At 44.8% G+C, this 23684-nt stretch overlaps 1 protein-coding gene across 1 annotated transcript in view; it reads left to right on the top strand.

The window, feature by feature from the left end:
- Positions 1 to 23684, top strand: part of LOC121286039 (coiled-coil domain-containing protein 60-like) — a 105760-nt gene that overhangs the window by 34169 nt on the left and 47907 nt on the right. Inside the window, exon 4 of the mRNA XM_041203057.1 lies at positions 20169 to 20354. Within this exon, the coding sequence (XP_041058991.1) occupies positions 20169 to 20354 (186 nt within the window). The remainder of the gene's footprint in view (positions 1 to 20168; positions 20355 to 23684) is intronic.

Here is a 23684-nt window from a genome sequence, read left to right on the forward strand (position 1 = left end):
AGAAGAAGTACAAGTTGATAAATTTTTAACTCATCTTTGGTTCATTGAAGTTCTTCACATCCAACTTATAGATCCAAACTCGACAACACTTGATAAGATATTAAAAGATTATGATAGATATTTGAACTCCCAATAAAGTGCTGAGGGCAGCAAAAGACCACAGAGAGAGGGTGACAGAAAACCCCAGAGAAAGGGAGCCAATAAACTCCAGAGCGAGGGAGGCCGATGGCATTGCAGAGTGAACAGATGGTTATGAATGAAGGAAAGCTATCTGAGCTCACTGAAAAGAAGCAAAATGTGCAAAAAGTAAATTCTACAGAAAAATGTTCTCATCAGAGCTGAGCTGGAAGATTTGAAATGCAAAATTCAAGCTGAGTATATACCATTGAAAATGCACGATAAACTGAAGTCTTCAGTGAACCAAGCTGTTCAAGGTCTGAACAAACACCTTTGTGTCACCTCTGAAATTTATTATGAGGAAATAATTACCCTCTATTGCACAGTTGACAAATCAAAGTAGGAGTAGGGAAAACTAGACCAGATGTACAGCCAGGCAAAGTAGTAGGCAGAAAAAACATGCAAAGAAGTTGCGACACTGAAAGACTCCTTGAAGAATCAATATGTAGCCATTGGAAAAACATGAGCCACAGAGGATGTTGAATAGTGCTTCAGAAAAAGCTGCCTTGGAACTATTGGTAGCAACAAAACAATGCACTGAAGCATCAGAGTGAGTTGGCAAGAGGTCAATGAGAAAATAAGCATTTGAAAAACCAGTTGATTGTCCTTCGAGATCAAGTGCAACAGGAATGCATAACCATTTAGAAGCATGAAGAAATGAAAACTGTGTTTAACAGCAGAATGGAAGCATGGCAGAAGAAACTCGAAGAGATGTTATTAAGTACAGGAAAACTAAAGATGAAGCAAGCGAGCTTCACAAAGAAAAGGAAAACCTGTTTACAGACCTTCACGTGTTACAAGAATTCCTTAGGACAAAGCTTATTCCTCTGGAAAATTACAAAGAGAAGGAAAATGAACTTAACAATACTCTGAACTGAAGAACCAGTTGGCAGAGAAGACTCAGCAATGTTCTATATTCCAGGAGGAAGCCGAAAGCTATGAGAAACAGGCTGAAGAGCTGAAGAAGCAGTTGAATGGAAAAGAGGGGGCACTGAAAAGAAAATCCATAGAACTTTCCAAACTGTGAGCTGATAATGAAGCCATGAATAGCACAATTACAGAACTGAAACAGATTAAGACTTAACTGAGGACAGACCTGGCCAACAGTGAATCCAAAATGAAGGACAAGAACAAAGCTGTGTTGCAGATAGAAAAAGAAAACACTGAACTAAGATTGGAAAAGGTGAATCCAACTCAGAAGTGCAAGGTGCTCTAAGAAGAAAAAGCTGAGCTGAATGAAAAGATTCATAAGCTTGCTAAAAGATTTGAAAAGAAAACAAACAAATGTTTGGCTGAAATTGTGAAACAGGTGGAAAGGAAGGTTCCATTGAAAAGCATATATGTCCAGTAAGAACATGGGGGACACCACGGAAAAAGAAAATCCGAGTCGACTCTAGGAATGAATGGAATGCACATTCCCCTCAGAAAGAGTGGGACAAACCTGGACAGTGTCTGGAAAAAAAGCAGACTGGTTGTTACTAAGGAGAAACACAATTTTAAGAAATGCAAAAAGCTAATCAAATGGAGATAACCAAGTACCAGAAACAGAGTACCACTATCATTCTTCCATACGTGACAGACCGAAATGTGGAAGAGCTGTCAAGCCTCAAGACCTCCTGAATTTATAAAGCCAGAGACTTAATGTGGCAGAAGGGATAGCAAGTAAAGATTGTATTACAAATAGTTACACTCTGTTGGAAGGGAAATTTTTATTTGGAGAAGAAAGGGGGATGTTGTATGATGCTGTATGTGCCTGCATGCCATTGCAATGTAAAGCTGCCCAGCAGAGCAAGGGCTAATATGGGACTGGATTAATATCACCACCCATGATATGATGTATAGAGTCACATGGTAATAGACTCAGAGAACCATACAGAGAGAACACTCTTGAACCAAGCTGCATGGAGGTAACAGTGCCATGCATGACAGTAACCTGGGATCTGTAAATAGTTAAAGGTTAATCAAGGGTTCCATGTTTAAATATATAGGACTCAAGATCTCATCATTTGAGACATCTAATGAACACATGTGCCTGGAGGTAGGCACCCAGCAGGCCTGGGGTGGGGGTGCAGCCTTTCAAGCAGGCCTACAGCTCCCTCCCCACCACCCCCCATACATAGGAGTGCAAGAGCTGTAAAAGGGCTGCCTTGTAGAGGGGGTCCTCCCACCCACCCCTTACTCCACCCACACAGTGGGGGACTGGCTGCAGAATGTATTTTTTAATTAATGATTTACAAAGGTTGTAGAAAGGGTGCCTCCATTTTGAAGCACCCTCCCTCTTACTTCCCTTCCATTACAGCCTTCTGTTCCTCACAAGCTGGAGGACCTCTACTTCGCCCTCCTTAATTGGACAAAGAACCTGACCTCATACTAATTAAGGAAAGCCTGCCCCCCCCCCCCCCCACCCCGTTGAAAATTACAATTAGTGGCTGTTACCCCAGGGGCGGATTCAGGACCTGGAAATAGTCCAGACATTTGCCCTGGAGGGACAACCAGCCCAATGTTTTAGGTTAATGAACTTTCATCAGAACCGGGGAAAAAGTTAGAGATTTCACAGCCTATAAGCAAATGCAGAGTTGGGGAAATGGGCAAAGGGAAAAGCCTAATAGGATGAGGTACAGGAGCTTTCCCTTTGTTCTTTAATCCCATTTGCCTTCCCCACAGTCCCCCTCCCCCCATTTTCCCTGGCTATGGACTTACTTAAAAGTGGTTAATCCTCTAACTTCCAGTTTTAATGAAATCACTGACCCAAAATATTAACTATTTCCCTTCGCGGATGCTGCTTGACCTGTTGAATGCTTTCACCTTTTCTGTTTTATTTCCGATTTCCAGTCTCTGCAGTGCTTTGCCATTATGCAGTAAAAACCTACAAGAACATACCATTTTCAAGCCAACATCCAGAGTTTTATCCAGCCCCAGTGATTTATGCACCCACAGCACAACAGCTCCTCTATGATACATTTGCTGCTTTTGAAAGAACTTTCATCAAGGAATATAATCATCCTAATTTTCTTTTCCCATGTAAACAGTAAGTGTTAATTAAATCTTTGCCTCTGCTGTGAATAGCATGTTAATTTCCTTTAATAATGCTGTTCAGAGCACTTGACATGCTGATGAGGTGTAAGTAGAAGGCAGTTCAGGCTGTCTGCAAACAATTGCTTTATCAAGGCTGCTGGCTGAACCTCATTTACAGCAATAAACTGTAATAAACATTCAGAATATCGTCGGGTAATGGGTTGTGGCGTCAACAGCTTGACATTTGCAGTTGTCATGGTGACTGATAAAATAGATAAGAGTTGGATCCTCGTCATGTTCTATAAATGTGCAAACAGGATGTTTGATTAGTGTGGCTTATCCCACAGTAGGTTTTAGAATTGTGACAACTCATAATTTATCTGCAATTTAAAATGTCCAGTGTGCTTGGCTGTGCTAAACATATACAAGCATAAATAAATTGGGCTAAAAATTGGATAGCGCAGATAATTTGGCACGTGAATCATGACCTACCTGTGCCTGTTTTGGTGGAGATAAACAGCAGGTAAATTTGGTACTGCCCCTCTGTGGTAAAGTGAGGTACCCTGTCCCTTTAAGAGAACGCAGGTGTACTGATCATGTGACAGCACTGACGAATCACTATACAGCATGGGCAACTGGGAACTGTAAGTCTAGTTCTGGAGGTTTCCGATCTGGTGTTCTGCCCTATGTCTCAATAAACCATCACTGTTTATTCTTATATCGGATTCTCCTCGTTATTGATTGCAAGCAGCAATTGATGAGAACATAGGAAAGCGTGCACTTAGAATTCGGTTGGCCAACAAACCCATTTACCCAAGACATAAAACCCTTATTTCCATGATTGTAACTTAGGGCCAAGCAGCTCTTGTGCTGCTAGCTGCCTCTGTGCTGAGCAGGGAGCAGAACAACTTGTGTGATACACCCCGCCTTCTGTTCTCAAAGGCAGTCCATCCCTCTTAAAAGAATCATAGGAGGACAGTGCTGAATACTGTTGCTGCAATTATAAACAAGGAAAGTAGAGCGATCAAGGGAAGAGAGAGGGCACCATGATCATGGATGTGACCCTGGACGCCTTGGTTGTGGAGGTGGACAGCAGGAGAGACATTATGGTTCCATGGAGGGTCAGAAGGCAACCCTCATATGAGTTTGGGAGCAGGAAGATCAGTCCCTATTGCCTGGACCCCTGGACCTGGCAGCAGTGCTCCAAGAGGTCGAATTGCTGGATGTAGTTAGTTATGTTCAGTGAATGCACTTTCACTTGACATCTTCTACCCGCTACACTACCAGCCCCTCCTGCTGCTCAACTGCTCGCTCTCATCACTCAGCCATCAGCAGCCCCTAGCACTCAGGAAACATATCTAATATACAGCAACTCCACCTCACCTTCACACACACCTACCAAGTGCTCACATTCCTCTCTCATTGCTTCCATATACCTCCAGCTATTCAGCTATGGCAGGCAGGTCATCCAAACACAGTGCAGCACAATTACTGATATTTTTCCATCTTGCAGGACAAGATGGCAGACATTAGAAGGGAGCAGAGCTGAAGCTGTGGCAGGGACAAGGATGAGCCCTGGAGAGGTGATAGTTTTCTTCATCATGGGGCCAGTTGTGATTGAGCTCGTGGCTCTGGCATTGCTGAGAACATTGAAGATGATGGTATATTGCTGCCTATGCCCCTTCTCAAATCCCAGCTCACCTGCATCTATCTGGCATGATAAATAAGACAGCAAGAACAGCTGCCTACCCAGCCACAGCAACCACAGGAGGAAGTGAGAGGGCAACAGCTCAGATGAAGAAGCCATGTCAGTTAATCAGGTACTCACAGTCACCAATTCAAATACTGGCACTACACACACCTTGGAGGCTAGTATAGAATTGGAATCAATATGGTGAATTAGTGGGCATGAGTGGGCTTCAGCCAGTCCAGGAGTAAAGGATAGTATACATTTCACCACATTTCTTCTTCCCTTTAGTTCTGAAGAAGAGTCATACGGACTCAAAATGTTAACACTCTCTTTCTCTCCACAGATGCTGTCAGATCTGCTGAGTTTTTCCAGTATTTTTTGTTTTTGTAAAGGATAATCTGTTTGACATCACTGGAGGGTGAGGTGACAGTATAGTCCTGCTGCAGGGAACTCGATGAAGCCTCAATGGGGCAGCCATTTAGGGGAACACTGATGCACGCTGAGCTGCTGGTTGCATTGGCTGGGCTGCCGAGAGCATCCTATCATTGTCAAAGATCATGAAGGAGTCTGACTCCAAACAGAGCAGAGGTCACCACGCAGAGCTTGCCCTCTCCAGAGCCTCTGCTGCACCTCCCTTTCTTGCTGCAGACCAAGAGGCACTGAAACTGATGTCCCTATACCTGTTGCAGCCTTTTGCCAGGACAGATGACCTAATCCTCTGCCACCCTTGTGAGATTATCCCAACACTTCCTGCCAAATCCAGGGACTCAACACAACAACATCTCCAAAAACTAGAGTATCTTGAGAGACTTTGCACTAGAAGATTTTAAAAATCATTCTACTTGCAAGTTGGATGATTGGTGCTTCAAGTAACACTAGTCCTGTGCCTCTCATATAGCTGAATGCCTGATCTTGGTGAATGATGTACAGATTTGTAGAATGGGCCTCCATGGTATAAATTGGAGCATTAAGGTTCAATTCAGTCAATCGGGCTATGTGCCATTAGGATAGCACCAGTTCAGCTGCTTTAGTGTACGCAAAGGACACCCACCTGGGCATATTGCTGAAGAGGCCACGCTGCACAGGTATCCCAGAATCAGCTGCCAAAATAGCGCATGCACCCCCGGAGGGGAAGCAGCTTCAGTAAGACTATAGAGTGTTTTAAAACTTAATGGAATGTCTAATAGAGGGGAAAATAAGCTAACATCTAGAAGCTAAAAATATGATAAATAGTCAGCATGATTTCAGAAGGGAAAATCTTGCTTGACTAACCTTTTCAGTTTTTTTGAGAAGGCCACAGAGAGATTAGATAATGGTAATGTAGTAGATGTAATTTATCTGGATTTTCAAAAGGTCTTCGATAAGGTGCCCCATAATAGACTAATGAATATAGTCAGAGAATGTGGAGTAAGGAGACAAGTAGCAGAATGGATTGCTAGCTGGCTATTCACAGTGGTGGAGGATGGGAAGTGGTGTCCCACAAGGATCAATGAAGAGACCGCTGCTGTTCAGAATTTACAGTAACAGTTTAGACTTTGGAACCAAAAACACGGGGCGGAGTTTTCCATATTTGAAACTAATTGCGGTGGTGGGTGGGTTTAGTGGCGCATATTCTGCTGCTCAGAATGATGGGAAATTGCGCCTGATTCTGCGCTTGGAAGCTCATTGCTTATACACAGGTGATTATCTCCCCGAATCACCTGGTGGATTGGGAGCTGATTCATCCACCTTGCCGTTCCCTGACAGGTCGAAGGTCCGGACACCATATTTAAACACCGGCCGAGCGCACACAGCCCACTGTCTCCAGCCCATCTGTCTCCAGGACACCGTTTGAGATGTTGTCAAGCCTAAAGAAGGTGGCTTACAAGCCTAAAGCCAAGGACAGCACCCCACTTCACCCACCAGGCCCTCGAGGCCTCGATCAGAGGAATGCGGGTGCACAGTGATGCGCTGTGTCCCAGGTATGGCTCCAGGAAGCACACCAGCCTCACCTCTCTGGCCTGGGAGGTCATCACAGGGGATGTCAATGCAGCTGGCAACGGCACTCAAAACGCCATCCAGTGCAGGAAGAGAATGATGATGATCTCAGCCGCTCTGCCAGGGTAAGTCATCCTTCAATTCCCTCCCATATCAAGCTCTCATCATGGCTGTCATGAAGATATTGATGTTTACAATGTTAATGGAAATTATTTTAAATTGGACTTGTAGTGGGGTCTGTGTCTGTGGGTGTGAGTGTGTGTGTCTTAATTGGATTAAAGCTAGCCATTCTGGGTGCTTTGATGTACAGTACTTTTGAGAGGTTAAACAGTAAGGTAAATAATACATTTACGTTTTGTTCGATAAGCCATTCAAAGGCTGGGAGTAGGGGGGGAATTTTTGAACCTAGCTAGGAGACACCAAGCAATGTTTATATTACTAATAAAATTGGTACTGTGAAAAGGGTTTTATTGTTAGACGAGGTGGAGTTCAAAGGGCCTGGTGATACAATGAGAATTTACATTCAAAGGGAAGGCTAGGTATAATTAGAAAAGTTTTGTGTGTGGAAGTCAGAGGCATGTGATATTTAAGCCGCCTGTAAGCCTACAACTGTGCGAAGGAACCTCATTTTGAATGTGTAAGATAAAATGTGCTTTGCCTGGTGTCTGTTTAAGTCTATGGGTTGTTGTTGTCTTGGGGAAGATTACCTGGGTGTAATTAATTTGGGGATTTGTTTAATAGTTATTGTGGTAGTAATTTGTAGACAAGTGTATGTGTTTAATACCTTGTTAAATTAATAAATGTTTGATTTAATTTATATAAAAAAACCTCTCCAGGCCTGTTTGGTTTTATTCCTGAATTCCAAGCTGCATCTCAAACATATCAATTGAAAATATAGGTTATGACAGTTGTTTAAAGTTTCCCTCTGGGATTTTAAATAACTCAGCCTTTACCACTGCTGTTTATAACATTGGCATCATGTACTCAAAGGGCTGCTCTCTCCACGGGTCTCACACGGCCAAAAGTGGGGACACAGCTTACAACTAATTGGCTTAAGGAACCTTTCGCATTGCCATCATCTCATCTATCATGCAGCACACTCTCCACCCTCAGGCCTGCTGGGGAGGGCTCATCACACACAGGGGCCATATGTCTTTCCCAACCTATGCTCCATCCCTTCTCATCACATGCCTTTCTTTTGTCTTCGTCCAGGGCAAGCTTGCCCACTAGAGGCAGGAAAGTGTGCAGCCAGGGGTTGGGGGTGGGGGCCACAGCTAACATCACTATGATCAGTGAGTTTGAGGAGATTGCAGCCGAGATCGCTGTGGGGTGGGGGACAAGGATTGCTCCTGTGGGGAAGGGAGATCAGATTATCTCAGCAATCTAGTAAGGATCACACCTCCATCACTTCATCACATCCTGACAATCACGGTGAGTGACATGCAGTCTCATAGTCCTCATGCTCATCAACTGAAACTCTGTTCTGTATCTTGTAGGCACCAACAGATTGAGGCCCACCAGGATACCCACCAGAAGTCCCAGCCCCCAGACCACATCCGAAGAGGAAGCTGAGGACGAACTGTCAGAGCGCTCGCCCGTCCCCTCCGCCAGCGCAAAGACACATACTTTGGTGGTGCAATGCTCTAGATTAAGCTCTGGCTCACCTACTATAGAACACCTCGCAGACATGTCCCGCAGCAGTCGGAGGCAGGGACAGCCCGGGTCTCAGGTGCTCAGAAGGCTGCTGGTCACCAGCCACCCACTCAGTCCAGGTCAGGTGATGAGCGGCTGCCAACTCAGTGCTGAAGTTGCAACAACAGGTGGTGGCGGATCATCAGGCAGAGATTTGGCAGTCACTGAGAGGACTAGAGCGAAGGGTGCAGGAGTCCACTCGCATTCTCTTTGGATCTGCTGGTTCCGATATGCCAGTGTCTCGAGGTCGCCAAGGGAAGGTTGGTGACCACCATGGACGTTTTGGTCCAGCAGGTTTTGCGCTCAGCCCTGGACCCCATGGCCACACACCCTGGTGGGCATCATCAAGATGAAGACAACAGGCAGCCGAGGCACCTTGACCTCCCTCCAGGTGCACCTTCTCTCCGAGGAGTCAGGGTCGGGCCCACGGGCACCCACAGGGGGGATGAGTGTGAGCTGGGCAGCTAGGGTGTCCAGCCACTCGGAGTCCCCTCTGCCTGTGATCCCATTCCCTCCAACTGCTCTGGCAGAGGAGGGTGCATCCGCCCCTGAGCAGGCAACCCTTATCAGGCCTGGGCCCTCCCGGCCTCCAGCCACCAGAGGACGTCCGCCAAGGTCATCACAGACACCAGGACGTAGCAGTCAGCAGGCTGCCCCCACCTCTGCTGCGGATGTCGGGGCTGCACCCAGGTGTAGCGGTAAGGTTAGGAAAGTTAAGAAATATTGAAATCACTTTTGGGTCATGGGTGTGCTACCACTGTATAAATATCACACTTTTGTAAATACATTTGATCTTTATGTGAATGCCTTGGTCAACTGAAGCTGTTGTGATTACGTAAATTTGAACCCTCTTATTTCGAGGTTTGTCCATCCTCCCACGCAGTGACAGTCTCCCTCTGTGGCATTTACATTCATGTGATGTGAAACTCAGTGAAAATAGCCTCTGCACCCTTGTGTGATGTCAATTTTATTAAAAGTGTGCAATAAATGTACTTCTAGCCCTTTTTCCTCACAGAAGACCATTGCAAGGGCAGCACATCAGCCTTGATTGATTAGCATGACTTGTGTGTCCTAAGTGGGAATGGAAAAGTATAAGACACATGGACGGGAGGAGGAGATTCCGAACCATGTCCTCATCTCTCTGTCCACCGTACCTTCTTAATTATGTGGTGAGGACTGCTTCAAGTCACTTCTCGCTTTGCTCTTGTTGTTCAGTGTGCTCCAGTTCCCAGAGCGAGCACTCTGGGAACCATAGGCCTTTGTGGAGATCATGGCCTGGTGAATACCAAAAGATGCAATTGTCAATGCTGGGCTCGTTCTTGAATCGATTGGTTGTAAATCCCTTGAGATGAAATGGAATGGCATTAAGGGCTAGGAGGACTGTGGCTATCTCTCCCTACCTTCACTTTACTTCTCCTGGAATCTGGCAGCAATTAAAGTGTCATGGACATGTCTTCCAAGTCTTGCTTCCCCTGTGGCTTTATCACCTTTAAAGTGACCCCATCACGCTCTTGAGGTTCCTGGGACTCCTAATCTTCAACCTCCAAGGAACTCTCATCCTGCTCCATTTCACCCTCTGGCAAGGGGTCACCTCTTTACAGTGCCAGGTTGTGAAGGACCCTATCGGTAGTGTACCGGAGTGTGCCACCTAAGTGGTCCAAACATCCGAAGCGCATCTTCAGAATCCAAATGGTTTGCTCTATTAGGTTACGTGTGAAGCTGTGAGCAGCATTGTACCTCTCCTTGGAGCAACTCTGAGGTCGATGCACCGGTATCATCAGCCAGCGTTTCAGTGAGCACCCCTTATCCCCAAGCAGCCATGCATGCAGATGTTCAGGCCCTCTTAAAATCTCAGGCACCTGGGAATAACTCAGAATTTGAGTCATGGCAACTCCCAGGGTACCCGGCACAAACGTGCATCATGTGCTTCCGATGATCATACACCAGTTGTGCATTCGTGGAATGGTAGCCATTGTGGTTTATAAACATTAGGGGCTGCTGCTACGGAGCCCTTAAAGCCAAATGGGTACAGTTGATTACACCCTGCACTCTTGGGAAGCCTGAGATAGTTGTGAAGCTGGTGAATCTCGCAGCCTGCCTATCTTTGTCCAGAGTAAAGCTCACATAGTGATGTGACTTGCTGTAAAGGGCATCCGTGACCTCCTTTATGCATCTGTGTTGCTGCCTAAGAGGTGTCACATAGGTCCCCTGTGAATCCCTGGAATGACCCACAGACAAAGAAATTGAGCGCGGTGGTCACCTTTAGAGCCATTGGCAGGGGATACCCTCCAACTGCACGGGGCATCATCAGGTCCTAATGAAGAATGTGACATATGTGATCTACCAGAGATTGGGACAAGCGCAGACGTGCCCAGCTTTGTGTCTCACTCATCTCTAAAAGGAGAGCCTTCTTTAGTATACCCTTGGTCTGGCAATTGACCTCCATTGTCTGGGTCTCTCCTCCTGACCCTCTTGTCCTTGCCCTGTTTCCCTTTGAGCCTGGACATCAGGCAGGGTCTCCTGGGGGAGCTGTGCTCTGCATCGCCTCTTCCTCCTTCACCTCCTCCATTGCATTTGGACCCTCAGAACGGCTGCACTGAGCCCTGGATCATTATTGCTTTTAGCTTTTCTCTGAAATGAGACATTGAAGACATTAATGAGGAACAGATCAAGATATCGAAGCTCACAACCTGTTACTGTAATGATCTATAGCGGTTTCTGTCATACTTGCATTCTCACCGATGCTGCCTTGTCCTTGAGTCACTACCACCCACATTGAGGTGACATCCCAGAAACATTACATCTGAATCCTTCATTGCTATGAGAAGGTTTGAATGACAAGTGCTACCTAACGTAGCTCAGTTCTTCAATCTCTGATCTGGCATTCTAATGAACAGTAAGTTGCTGATGGTTAATGACTGGGTGCCCTTTAGCCCATCAGGAATGCCAATTCCAGACAGCACATGACTGGCCTCTGTTAAGGCAATGTCATATATGCTGGACCTGTGCCTCTTTACCTTTTGTCTGCATTCCCAAATTTCACATTCCGATGTGTTAATGCTGATATGCTGTGAATGTGATCTGAAGCCATTGACTTATGAGTATCCCTGTTACAGCGCTGATAAAGGCTTTGGCTTTCAATGGCTTTCTTTGCAGGGAGGTCTTCCTCCTTTCCCAGTAATAAGAGTTCAGTTCACTCCTGCAGCAACAACAAGTTAAGAGGGTGCCCCTAGAAAGGGGCCCCTTGCTCCAGCAGCGCACTCCTCCCACACAGCCTCAGACCCCTCTCATTCAGATTCACCTCTACTTTTGATTTATAACTCTGCCAGAACTCCAGTAGAGCAAGATGGTGGTTCTGCACTGCTATTTCGAAATGAGCTTCGATGCTCCCCCTCTTCCTGTCCGTGTCCCAGAAATTTACCTGGAACTTCACTATGATGATAGACCTTCCTCCTCTTATTCCCCATCCTCCCCCAATAATAGTGGTTCCCATAGTTGTTGTGGTCGACATTCCTACCCTCCCACCTGAGCCCATCACTACTGTAGTGCCCATGCCCCATGTGGACTGGTACCTGCTCCACCCCCCACCGCCCCCCCCCCCCCCCCCCCCCCCCCCCCTCCAATCTGGAGGCTGTGTGCATAGCCACCTACTGAGATGAACGCCCCAGGAAAGCTTCACATACTTACCCACCCCCTTTATTATGTCCCCCTCCCAAGTACAGGCTGCAGGTGCCTCCCATTACAATCACCATACCATCTGCAGCCCAGTACAGAGACAGACAAGCCTGTGTGCGGCGACTGTGAGCCAGCGTTGCACACCAAGCTGTGCATTATTCCTACTGAGCACACAGCCCTTGCCATACCCTGGAGCGGGAGTACACTGTGTTCCCAATGATTACTTCTCCAGCATGCACCCTGCGACAATCTCCACTCTCTGACCATTGACTGTAAGGTCTACAGAGCCCCAGGAGTGTCTCTACCTGACTCCTGACTGCAAGCCCCAGACCAAGAACTTTGACTTTCAGGACCCTCAGGACTGAAGACTATGCTGTCTCCCTTGCATGCCACCCCCCATTATATGTCTGCGTGTGACCCATCCCTCTTGTGACACACTAACAGCTCCCACCTCTTTCCTATTTGAGATTCTGCGTGCATCCCCTTTCATTCATACACAATGTATCCCTGTCACCCCCTTGTTTGCCATTATTTCAGTTAACTTTGTCAGGCTCCAGCTTCCCACTCCTCCAATCTACCCTTTGCCTCTCAACGTTTCCCTCCTCCTCCACCTCCTTGCAGAACCTTTCTGACCCTCTATCTTCCATCGTGCCCCCCCACCGTCTTCCCCCAACCCCTTGCAATGCTTTCCTTCGCCATTACCCTTCCCCACCCCCCAACCCCTTCCCCAGTCGAAATGCTGATTTTCTGAATGCTCAGCCCTGTACGAGTACCGCTGCACAGTGCTCTCCTTCTGGACAACGGTGGCACACGCCAGGCGCAGACCACTCCAACACACATGGTCCTCCCCCCACCTCACCGCCTCACCCCAGACACAATACTGGTCAGTGTCTGAAAATTGAGCCTTGCCTGAGTACTGCTGCACAATAGTGTTCTTGTGACTACAGAGGCAAGCACTGGGAGCAGACCAACCCTTGAGCCTCAGGAGTGTGGCATTCCACTGGCATCGCAATTAGACTGGCGCAGTGCTATTGAAGGTAGGCTGCATATGTTGCACTCACCTCAAAGTTGCAAGCGAAGCGAGGTCCGCCTGGTGCATGCCACCCTTTTTCAAATAAGATTCAGGTGGACGTGATTTCCCACTTGCATGACGCAAGGTAGGAAGGCTGCACATGATTGTGGTGAGAAGCTAATTTAATGAGCATTCATGAGGTGGTAATGAATGCAAATGGCGTTCACGCCACTGCTCAGCGGGATAACCGACCTGCCGTTAAATCGCTATCGGGAGAATCGCGAACTATTTTTACGCCGGTGGGTTTCCAATTTTTGGCCTCCCGCTTAATTCTTCGCTCCTGCCCGCCACAGATGGGATGGGAAAATTCCACCCATGATTTCTAAATTTGCGGATTACACCATTTTGGAGGGGCTAGTCAAAACTGAGGAAGACTGCAACAAGTTACGGGAGGACATTTATAAACTTGCAGAACGGGCAAATAATTGACAGTTGAAGTTCAACACAGATAAATATGAGGTCGTAGATTTTGGTAGGAAGAATAGGGAGGTCACATTACTTGGAAGGTGCAAGTCTAGTGGAGGTAAAGGAACAAAGGGATCTCAGACTATCAGTGCAGCTATCACTAAAAGTTGTGCTACAGCTTACCAAGACCATAAAAATAGCTAAACAAACACTATGGGTTTATTTTTAGAGGGATAGAACTGGAAAGTAGGGAAGTTATGCTAAACCTGTATCAAACCTTGCTTAGACCACACTTAGAATATTGCTTGCAGTTCTGGTTGGTATATTAAAAAAAGAACATATAGCACTGGGGAGGGTGCCGAAACAATTTACAAAGATGATACCAGTAATCATAGGGTACACATTTTGGGAAAGAATGAACAGGCTGTGTCTCTTTTCTCTTTACAAAAGGATTTGATGGAGTGAGGCGCAGGGAGAATGTTTCCTCTTGTGGGGAAGAGCATAACTAAAGGCTACCAATAGACGATAGTCATCTGGAAATCCAATAAGGAATTCAGAAAAAACCTCTTTATCCAAAGAATGGTGAGAATGTTGACATTGCTTCCACGGGGAGCAGTTGAAGTGAGTAGTGTAGATATATCTCAGGGGAAGCTAAAAAACATTGAGGGAAAAGGGATTAGATCGCTACACAGATGGATCTATATGAGGAGAAAGCTGGAGTGGAGCATAAAATGCTGACATGGACTCTGGACCGAATGCCCCGTTTCTGTACCAGATATCCTATGTACATAACCTATGTAATTCTTTGTAACTAGTGGCTCCTCCCTGGCTATAGTCACACTGAGCCAAAAGGGATCTGGTAAAAGGTTGTAAGAGACAGTAAAGTAAGCTGTATTGTGTTTATAATTGATCCCTGGCCATGTCAGCTTTGACTCAGTGATAGCACTGTTCAGTCAGACAGCCATGGGTTTTAACTCCAGAGACTTGAGCATGTAAACTATATTAGTACTTCAATCCAGTACTGAGGGAGTTAGTACTTCAATCCAATCTGTTAAACCATCTCAACCAAACCTGCCGTCTCAAGTGGACATAAAAGATGCCATGGCATTATTCATAGAACAGCAGAGCAATCCAGGTTAATATTTGTGCTTCAACTAACACAGCTGAAAACAAATTATCTGGTTATTTATCTTAGTTTTGATGCTATGTGCAAATTGGCTGCTGTATTTCCCTGCAGTACAATAGGAACTACACTTCAAACATCCTTTATCAACTGTGAAATACTTTTAGAATGTCCTGAAGTTGTTCAAAATATTACATAAATGCGAGTTTCTTTTCTTTTAAACAAATACTATCTGCCTCTTGATAGTCAAATTATTTCATTTAGATATTTTTTGGGAGATAATTTGTGAAATGAGGGGCCTTTGCCTTTAGTGCAGGACAGCAGCAAAGTTACAAGCGTAGAAGTGTATTCCGCCCTGTACATTCAGCACTCGCTTTTACGTCAACAAATTCTCCAGTAAAGCTAAAGGGAGCCATGGGAGTACCTAATAGGCTGGACTCTCTCACACAACTCACCCCAATAAGCAGTGTCACACACTCCATTCTTGCACAGGGAAGGGCAGGGTGATCCCAGAGGGAGAATGGAAGTGCCTCACTTCCCTCTCCCAGGTTCGCAAGAACAGGAACTCAACCGAGAGAAAGCAGATTGTCCCTGTGTGCATCTATGTCCAGGCCATCCTTCAGTAGCTGACTGGACACTGAAGTGTGTAAAATTATTGGCCAAAAATGTAACCCTCTAAATGACGAAATGTACTACAACCAGAGAAAGCCTCCCTTAACGACTTACGAAGCATGAAGCAAATTGAAAAGTGGTGATCAGCTTCTCTGTTCTCTCTTTCTGACCTTAACAACGCGGTGCGTTGGGAAAGTACTGTTATCATAGAAATGATATTTTGAAAGATTTTTAAAAGTATGATCTTATGTCTGACTTTTATTTGTGCAGTGTTGTAAAATATAACCCAGAATATTGTTGGGTACTCTTAGCACCAAGCTGCCTGAACTTGCAACTGTAGCATAGCATTTTTTAAGTTACTTGAAAATTCTGACATTGCTGATACAACAGTATCTTCAGCCCTTTCCTTGCACCTCTACCTGATGTGGAGAACCCTTGCAGCTGCCACTTGGAAAATTGGAGCCAAGGCTTTATTCAACAAAAATTTATAGTGGCCATTTATACAAGTATATACAGTTTTGATCACGTTGTCTACTCTTTCAATTTATTTTTGTTATACTATTGACCTACTTTTTGCAAATGCAATGTGCATATTTGTCAGTTTCTGCATTCCTGACTTGAAGCTGGAAAGACTGTTATCAGTTTCCCCCAAGCTTTGAATATATAATTCGGATACCTGCAGCTCCAACAGAAAATTAGAACCACTCATTTATTCAGTGCTGCAACAAAATATCCTTAATTACTCTGGTTAATAGGAACAAAGGATAGGAATGTAAGAACAGGAGGAAGCCATTTAGTCCCTCGAGCCTGTTCCACCATTCAGTGAGATCATGGCTGATGTGTGACCTAACTCCAAACGCCTGACTTTGCCCCATATCCCTGAATACCTTTGGATAACAAAAATCTATCAATCTCAATTTTAAAATAAACAATTGGTCTAGCATCATTCGCCATTTGCAGAAGAGATTTCCAAACTTTGACCCCATTTTATGTGAAGAAGTGTTTCCTAGGGCTGAATTTTACTAATCACCTGTGGGTGGAAAAACAGCGGGGTGGACCCGTAACTAAGGGTGCCATGCCATTGGCAATGTGCTGCCCACCGTGCCACAATTTTACAGCCCACCTGTGGCCCAATTGAGGCCCCTAAATAGGTAAATTAATGGCCTCATCCACCCACCACTCCGATTTAATGGACGAAAGGAGAGACTTGCACCCTACATGTAACTTGGCAGGTTTAACCGTGCGGGCTGCTGGTCAGTGAAAGGGAGGTTCTTCATTCCCGGGCACCCTATGCCAATTGGAGCACCTCCCCCACTCCACAGTTTTGTCCTCCCACGTCCACCCTTCCCCTGCCCCTGTCCAATATACGAACGTGTGAATTAGGAGCAGGAGTAGGCCACTCAGCCCTTTGAGTCTGCTCCACCATTCAATAAGATCAATGCTGATCTGATTGCAAACTCAACTCCACGTTCTCGCCTACCCCCAATAACCTTTCATCCCCTTGCTTATCAAGAGTCTACTTACCTCTGCCTTAAAAATATTCAAAGCCTCTGCTTCCACCGTCTGTTGAGGAAGAAAGCTCCAAAAGATTCACAACCCTCAAAGGAAAAAATTCTCCTCATCTCTGTGTTAAGTGGGTGACCCCTTATTTTTAAACATGACCTCCCAGTTCTAGATTCTCCCACAAAGGGAAACATCCTTCACACATCCACCCTGTCATGACCCCTCAGGATCTTATACATTTCACTCAAGTTGCCTCTCACTCTTCTAAACTCCAATGGATAAAGACAAAAATCTGCGGATGCTGGAAATCTAAAACAAAAACAGAAATACCTGGAAAAACTCAGCAGGTCTGGCAGCATCGGCGGAGAAGAGCAAAGTTGACGTTTCGAGTCCTCATGACCCTTCAGCAGAACTAAGTAAAAATACGAAAGGGGTGAACTATAAGCTGGTTTAAGGGAGGGAGCTGGTTTGCTGGGACAAGCAAGCAGTGATAGGAGGAGATAACCAAAAGATGTCACAGACAAAAGAACAAAGAGGTGTTGAAGGTGGTGATATTATCTAAAAGAATGTGCTAACTAAGAGTGGAGAGCAGGACAAGCAAGGTAGCTCTAGTGGGGGTGGGGTTAAATAAACGATGGGAGGAATACATTTAAAAATTTTGGAAATAGGTGGGAAAAGAAAAATCTATATAAATTATTGGAAAAAACAAAAATGAGGGGGAAGAAATGGAAAGGGGGTGGGGATGGAGGAGGGAGTTCAAGATCTAAAATTATTGAACTCAATATTCATTCCAGAAGGCTGTAAAGTGCCTAGTCGGAAGATGAGGTGTTGTTCCTCCAGTTTGCGCTGAGCTTCACTGGAACAATGCAGCAGGCCAAGGACAGACATGTGGGCAAGAGAGCAGGGTGGAGTGTTGAAATGGCAGGCAACAGGGAGGTCTGGGTAATGCTTGCGGACAAACTGAAGGTGTTCTGCAAAGCAGTCACCCAGTCTGCATTTGGTCTCTCCAATGTAGAGGAAACCACATTGGTAGCAACAAATGCAGTAGACTAAGTTGAGGGAAGTGCAAATGAAATGCTGTTTCCTCTACATTAGAGAGACCAAACGCAGACTGGGCGACCGCTTTGCAGAACACCTGCGGTCTGTCCGCAAGAAAGACCCAAACCTCCCTGTCGCTTGCCATTTTAACATTCCACCCTGCTCTCGTGCCCACATGTCCGTCCTTGGCTTGCTGCATTGTTTCAGTGAAGCTCAACGCAAACTGGAGGAACAGCACCTCATCTTCCGACTAGGCAGTTTACAGCCTTCCGGACTGAATATTGAGTTCAACAATTTTAGATCTTGAACTCCCTCCTCCATCCCCACTCCCTTTCCGTTTCTTCCCCCTCCTTTTTTATTTTTTCCAATAATTTATATAGATTTTTCTTTTCCCACCTATTTCCATTATTTTTAAATGTGTTCCACCCATCGTTTATTTCACCCCACCCCCACTAGAGCTACCTTGCTTGTCCTGCTCTCCAGTCTTAATTAGCACATTCTTTAGATAATATCACCTCTTTTTTCTTTTGTCTGTGACATCTTTTGGTTATCTCCTCCTATCACTGCTTGCTTGTCCCAACAACCACCCCCCCCTTCTCTACCACCCCCCCTTTAAACCAGCTTATATTTCACCCCTTTCCGATTTCTATTTAGTTCTGCTGAAGGGTCACGAGGACTCGAAACGTCAACTCTTCTCCGCCAATGCTGCCAGACCTGCTGAGTTTTTCCAGGTATTTCTGTTTTTGTTTTCCAATGGATAAAGCCTTGCTGGTTCAACCTTTCCTCATAAGACAATCCTCCTCTTCCACGTATTAGCCTGGTAAACTTTCTTGGAAGTGCTTCCAATGCATTTACATCCTTCCTTAAATAAGGTGACCAATACCGTACACAGTACCCCAGATGTGGTTTCACCAATGCACTGTTAACTAAAGCATTATCTCCCTACTTCTGCATTCAATTCCCTTCACAATGAATGATAATATTCTATTGGCTTTGCTAATTACTTGCTGTACCAGCATACTAACCTTTTGCAATTGATGCACTAGGACACCCAGATCCTTCTGCATCTCCGAGCTCTGCAATCTCTCAACATCTAGATAATATGCTTCTTTGTAATTTTCCTGCCAAAATGGACAATTTCACATCTTCCTCAATAACCGTTGATGTGGTACCTTATCAAATGCCTCATTTCATATCATATGCTCCACCCCCACCCCACCCCACTGCCAGCTCTGGCCTATATGCCCCCTCCCTTGCATGCATTTCCTGTTGGCTAATATATGCTATTCCGAACATTTTCATACCAATAATACTCACATTACAGCCCAGGGTCTTCCTGTGACTTACTTCTGCTATGTAGTAAACTTGGATCTCTAGCTGACTGATAACTTGTCTTATCTGTAAAACCTTGAAAAAGCTGAGATGTAAAAATATTCAATTTCCTGTGCCCCCACAAGGGAAAGCAGTGGAATGCAATGAGGGAGGCAATGCTATTGCACAATCCATAGAGCCATTAAAATATTTACTAAAAGGATCAATCCTTGCCCCATCACTTTGCAATGCAGTTCTAGAACAAAGAACAAAGAAAAGTACAGCACAGGAACAGGCCCTTCAGCCCTCCAAGCCTGTGCCGATCATATTGCCCGTCAACTAAAACATTTTGCACTTCTGGGGTCCGTACCCGTCTATCCCCATCCTATTCATGTATTTTCAAGCTGCCTTTTAAACACCACTATTGTACCTGCTTCCACCACCTCCTCTAGCAGCAAATTCCAGACACTCACTACCCTCTGTGTAAAAAAACTTGCCCCGCACATCTCCTCTAAAGTTTTCTCCTCTCACCTTAAATCTATGTCCCCTAGTATTTGACTCTTCCACCCTGGGAAAAAGCTTCTGACTATCTACTCTGTCCATGTCACTCAAGTTTGTAAACTTCTATCAAGTCGCCCCTCAATTTCTGTCGCTCTTATAGGAGGACTATTGAGAATGGCCCTCAAGGAAGAAACATCTTAAAACTGTAGCTGGTCCTTTTACAAAATGTTAATGAATAATATCATCTGGTAAACTGCAGCCTAGCCCACCCAACCTTTAATGACTAAAGGAGGAATGTGTTGAAAAATTGTCCTTCTATGTGCCACCAAGGTTATATTCTGGTTTTTATAGTAATATATTTTACACTTATTTGACAGGCAGTTGGTAAACACAGCTAAACGAGGACAAGGTTTCTTCAAGCGGTTGAAGAGAGAGGAGGAGGAGAAACAAAGTGTGCTCCTGATGGAGCAGAAGAAGTTAATGGAGAAACGCAGCAAAGAATGGCAACCTCCCAAGTTCTCTTCAGATGAGGAATCTGAGGAAGAGCAAGAAGAAGTAAAGGGGTAAGCAGCTCTTTGATATTATTGGAGGTATAAAATGCTGGCTTAATAACTATACATTTCACTGCTGAATTAAACCTTCATTTTATCTTTCATCAGGAATAGTAGTTGAAATTTGGCAGGAGGGAAATTAGCATCTAATTTATTTTTATTTACAACAAAAGAAACAAAGAGTATTCTAAAAATGATTATCTGTATGTTAAAGAACACAGCTTCTGCAGTCTTCTCTGTAGGTGATGTGTCTGCCTTGCCGCCCTCCAGAGCCTGCTATGTTCTGGGTAGTATTCTTTGCAGAATTAACCACTCCAAATATTTGTAAACACAGCTCAGAAGTATAATAGCTAGCCAGGAAAAAGTGCTTCTTTCCTGGTTTTGGGTATAAAGAAGTAAATAAAGGCTTGCCTTTATATAGTGTTTTTATTTACCTCAGGATGTCCCAAAGCACCTTGCAGCCAATGAGGTACTTTTCACATATGTCCATTGTGTAAATATAACTTTTACTCTAGCTTTTTGCCATATGTTCCTCATCTTGCTGTCTTGCAGACATGAGACATAAATGTGCCTGTGTTTCTTGACTTGATAGCAGAATATAACACTGTTGACACACTGGTCACTCTTGTTAAAATGGTACCAAATAAGAGTTGCTTTGGTTGCAGAGTTAATGCTAGGCAAAATGCATGGAGGATCTCACCAGAGATCACTTCTTGCTCCAGCATTTTTAATAAATTTAACAATAATAACTTGTGTTTTATAGTACATTTAATATGATAAAACTTCCCAAGGCACTTGACAGGAGCATTACAAAGCAGAATTTGACAAAGAGCCACATAAGGAGATATTAAGGCAGGAGACCAAAAGCTTGAACAAAGAGGTTTTAAAGAACATCCTAAAGAAGGAAACAGAGGTTAAGAGGTTTAGGGAGGGAATTCCAGAACTCAGGGCCTTGGCAGCTGAAGCCATGGCTGTCAGTGTTAGAATGATAATCGGGGATGTTCAAGGGGTCAGCATTAAAGGAGTGCTGATATCATGGAACATTATGGGGTTGGAGAAAATTAAAGCAGTATGGAGAAGCGAGGCCATGGAGGCCAAAGTTTTGGAAACAAGGATAAAAATTTTGAAATTGATTTGGAGCGAATGTAGGCTAATGAACATGGGTATGGATGAATAGGACTTGGTGAAATTTGGATGTAGACAGCAAAGTTTTAGTTGATTTCACTTTTATAGAGGGTAGAACATGGGTGGCTGGCTAGAAGCATGTTGGAAGAGTTAAGTTTAGAGCTAACAAAGGAATGGATGAGGGCTTCAACAGCAGATGAGCTGAGACACAGGCAATGTTATGGATGTGAAAATAGGTGGTCCGCTTGATAGCATGGATAGGTAATGGGAGTTCAGATTGGCTTCGATCTTCCCAATATATAGTTGGAGGAACTTCATTCTCTTCCAACACTGAATGTCGGAGAAGCAGACCAACAAACTAAAGTCAGTGAAGGGTTGAGAGAGATCATGGAGAGGTGGAGCTAAGTCAGTGTACGTGTGGAAACAGGCATTGCATTTTCAGATAATGTTGCCAAAGGACAACATGTAATTGATAAATTGGGGAAGGCCAAGGATAGATCATTGGAGGACACCAGAGGTAACTGTGTAGTATTGAGAAGAGAAGCTATTGCAGGTGATTCTCTGGCTATGATTAGATAAATAAGAAAGTGAGTGCAGTCCCAGCCAGCTGAATGATGGTGGAGAGACGTTGGAAGAGGATGGTGTGTCAACCATGTCAGAGGCTGCAGATAAATGGCGAAAGATGAGGGTGGATTGTTTACCTTTGCCATAGTCGCATAGGATGCCATTTGTGACTAATTAGAGCCATTTTGGTACGGTGACCAGGGGAAGAACTTGATTGGAGGAATTCAGACATGGAGTCCCAGGAACAATGGACATGGGTTCGGGAAGTGACAGCATGTTCAAGAACTTTGGAGGGGAAAGGGAGATTAAAGATGGGGGGGCGATAGTTTGTAAGGATAGAGAGATTATGGTTTCTCTTTCGAAGAGAGAGGTGATGGCAGATTTGAAGGTAAGGCGAACAGTACCTTAAGAGAAGGAGCCATTAATAATATCAGCAGCATTTTCAGCCACTGATAATCTCCAGGCAGTTCAAGTATATATACATCTGACTGGCTTCAAGAAGTAGCAATTACAAAAGGATTTAGGAGAAACCTGAATAAGGACATGCCAGCCATCAGTAATTATTGCAAAAATTGGTGACAAGCCCAGTGTATCAAAGACCATATTGACACAATTCTGTCTTAATCATGCCATAGTTTCACAAGAACTCAATGGGGGAGGAATACATTTGCATCCAGCTACCTTCATAACCCACATGTCATTTTCAATGATATCATTATATCATGCAGTGTTGCCTGCTCCCAGGAGTTTAGTGTAAGTCTGCATACTGCAGCTCAAAGCACCACAAATCTCACCTCAACACCATCTTGTATTGAATCAGCTGGCACATGACTTAATGTCACTACATCTGGATTAACTCTAGGTCGCACACTTATCTACAAGGTCCACCTCACTCAAGTAGCTCAGAAGTTCAAGAGCAAAAATGGCCTCTTAAATAAGTTGGTGAACTGAACTAATGTGCAAACATTGTGGTGTTCAACTCCAGCCCTCTACTTCTCAGTTGGAGAATATTGCACTTCTGTACAGCTAAACTTCTTTAACACAAAATAAATTGAGTTACAATTTTATCAAACAATGAGAAAATGCAAGCACCAAAGTCCTCTCAAGTATATGAGCCACAATTTTAATTCTGGGCAAGAGTCATGCAGGTGGGAAGTGGAACAGGTCAGAGGCTAGGAATCCTGTGGCGAGTAACTCACCCCCTGACAACTCCCCAAAGCTTGTTCACCTTCTACAAGGCACAGGTCAGGAGTGTGATGGAATATTCCCCACTTGCCTGAATGAGTGCAGCTCCTACAACACGCAAGAAGCTCGACACCGTCCAGGACAAAGCAGCCCCCTTAATTGACACTCCTTCCACAAACGTTCGCTCCCTCCACCAACTGACACACAGTGGCAACAGTGCGTGCTATCTACAAGATGCACTGCAAGAACTCACCAACGCTTCTTAGATAGCATCTTCCAAACCCATGACCACTACCATCTACCATAATGTCCTCCTACCATTTAGAAAGACAAGGGCAGCAGACACATGGAAACACGACCACCTGGAAACTCCTCTCCAAGCCACTCACCATCCTGACTTGGAAATATATCGCTGTTCCTTCACTGTCGCTGGGTCAAAAGCCTGGAATTCCCTCCCTAACAGCACTA

The sequence above is a fragment of the Carcharodon carcharias genome, chromosome 13, assembly GCF_017639515.1.
Source record: "Carcharodon carcharias isolate sCarCar2 chromosome 13, sCarCar2.pri, whole genome shotgun sequence".
Classification (NCBI taxonomy): Eukaryota; Metazoa; Chordata; class Chondrichthyes; order Lamniformes; family Lamnidae; genus Carcharodon; species Carcharodon carcharias.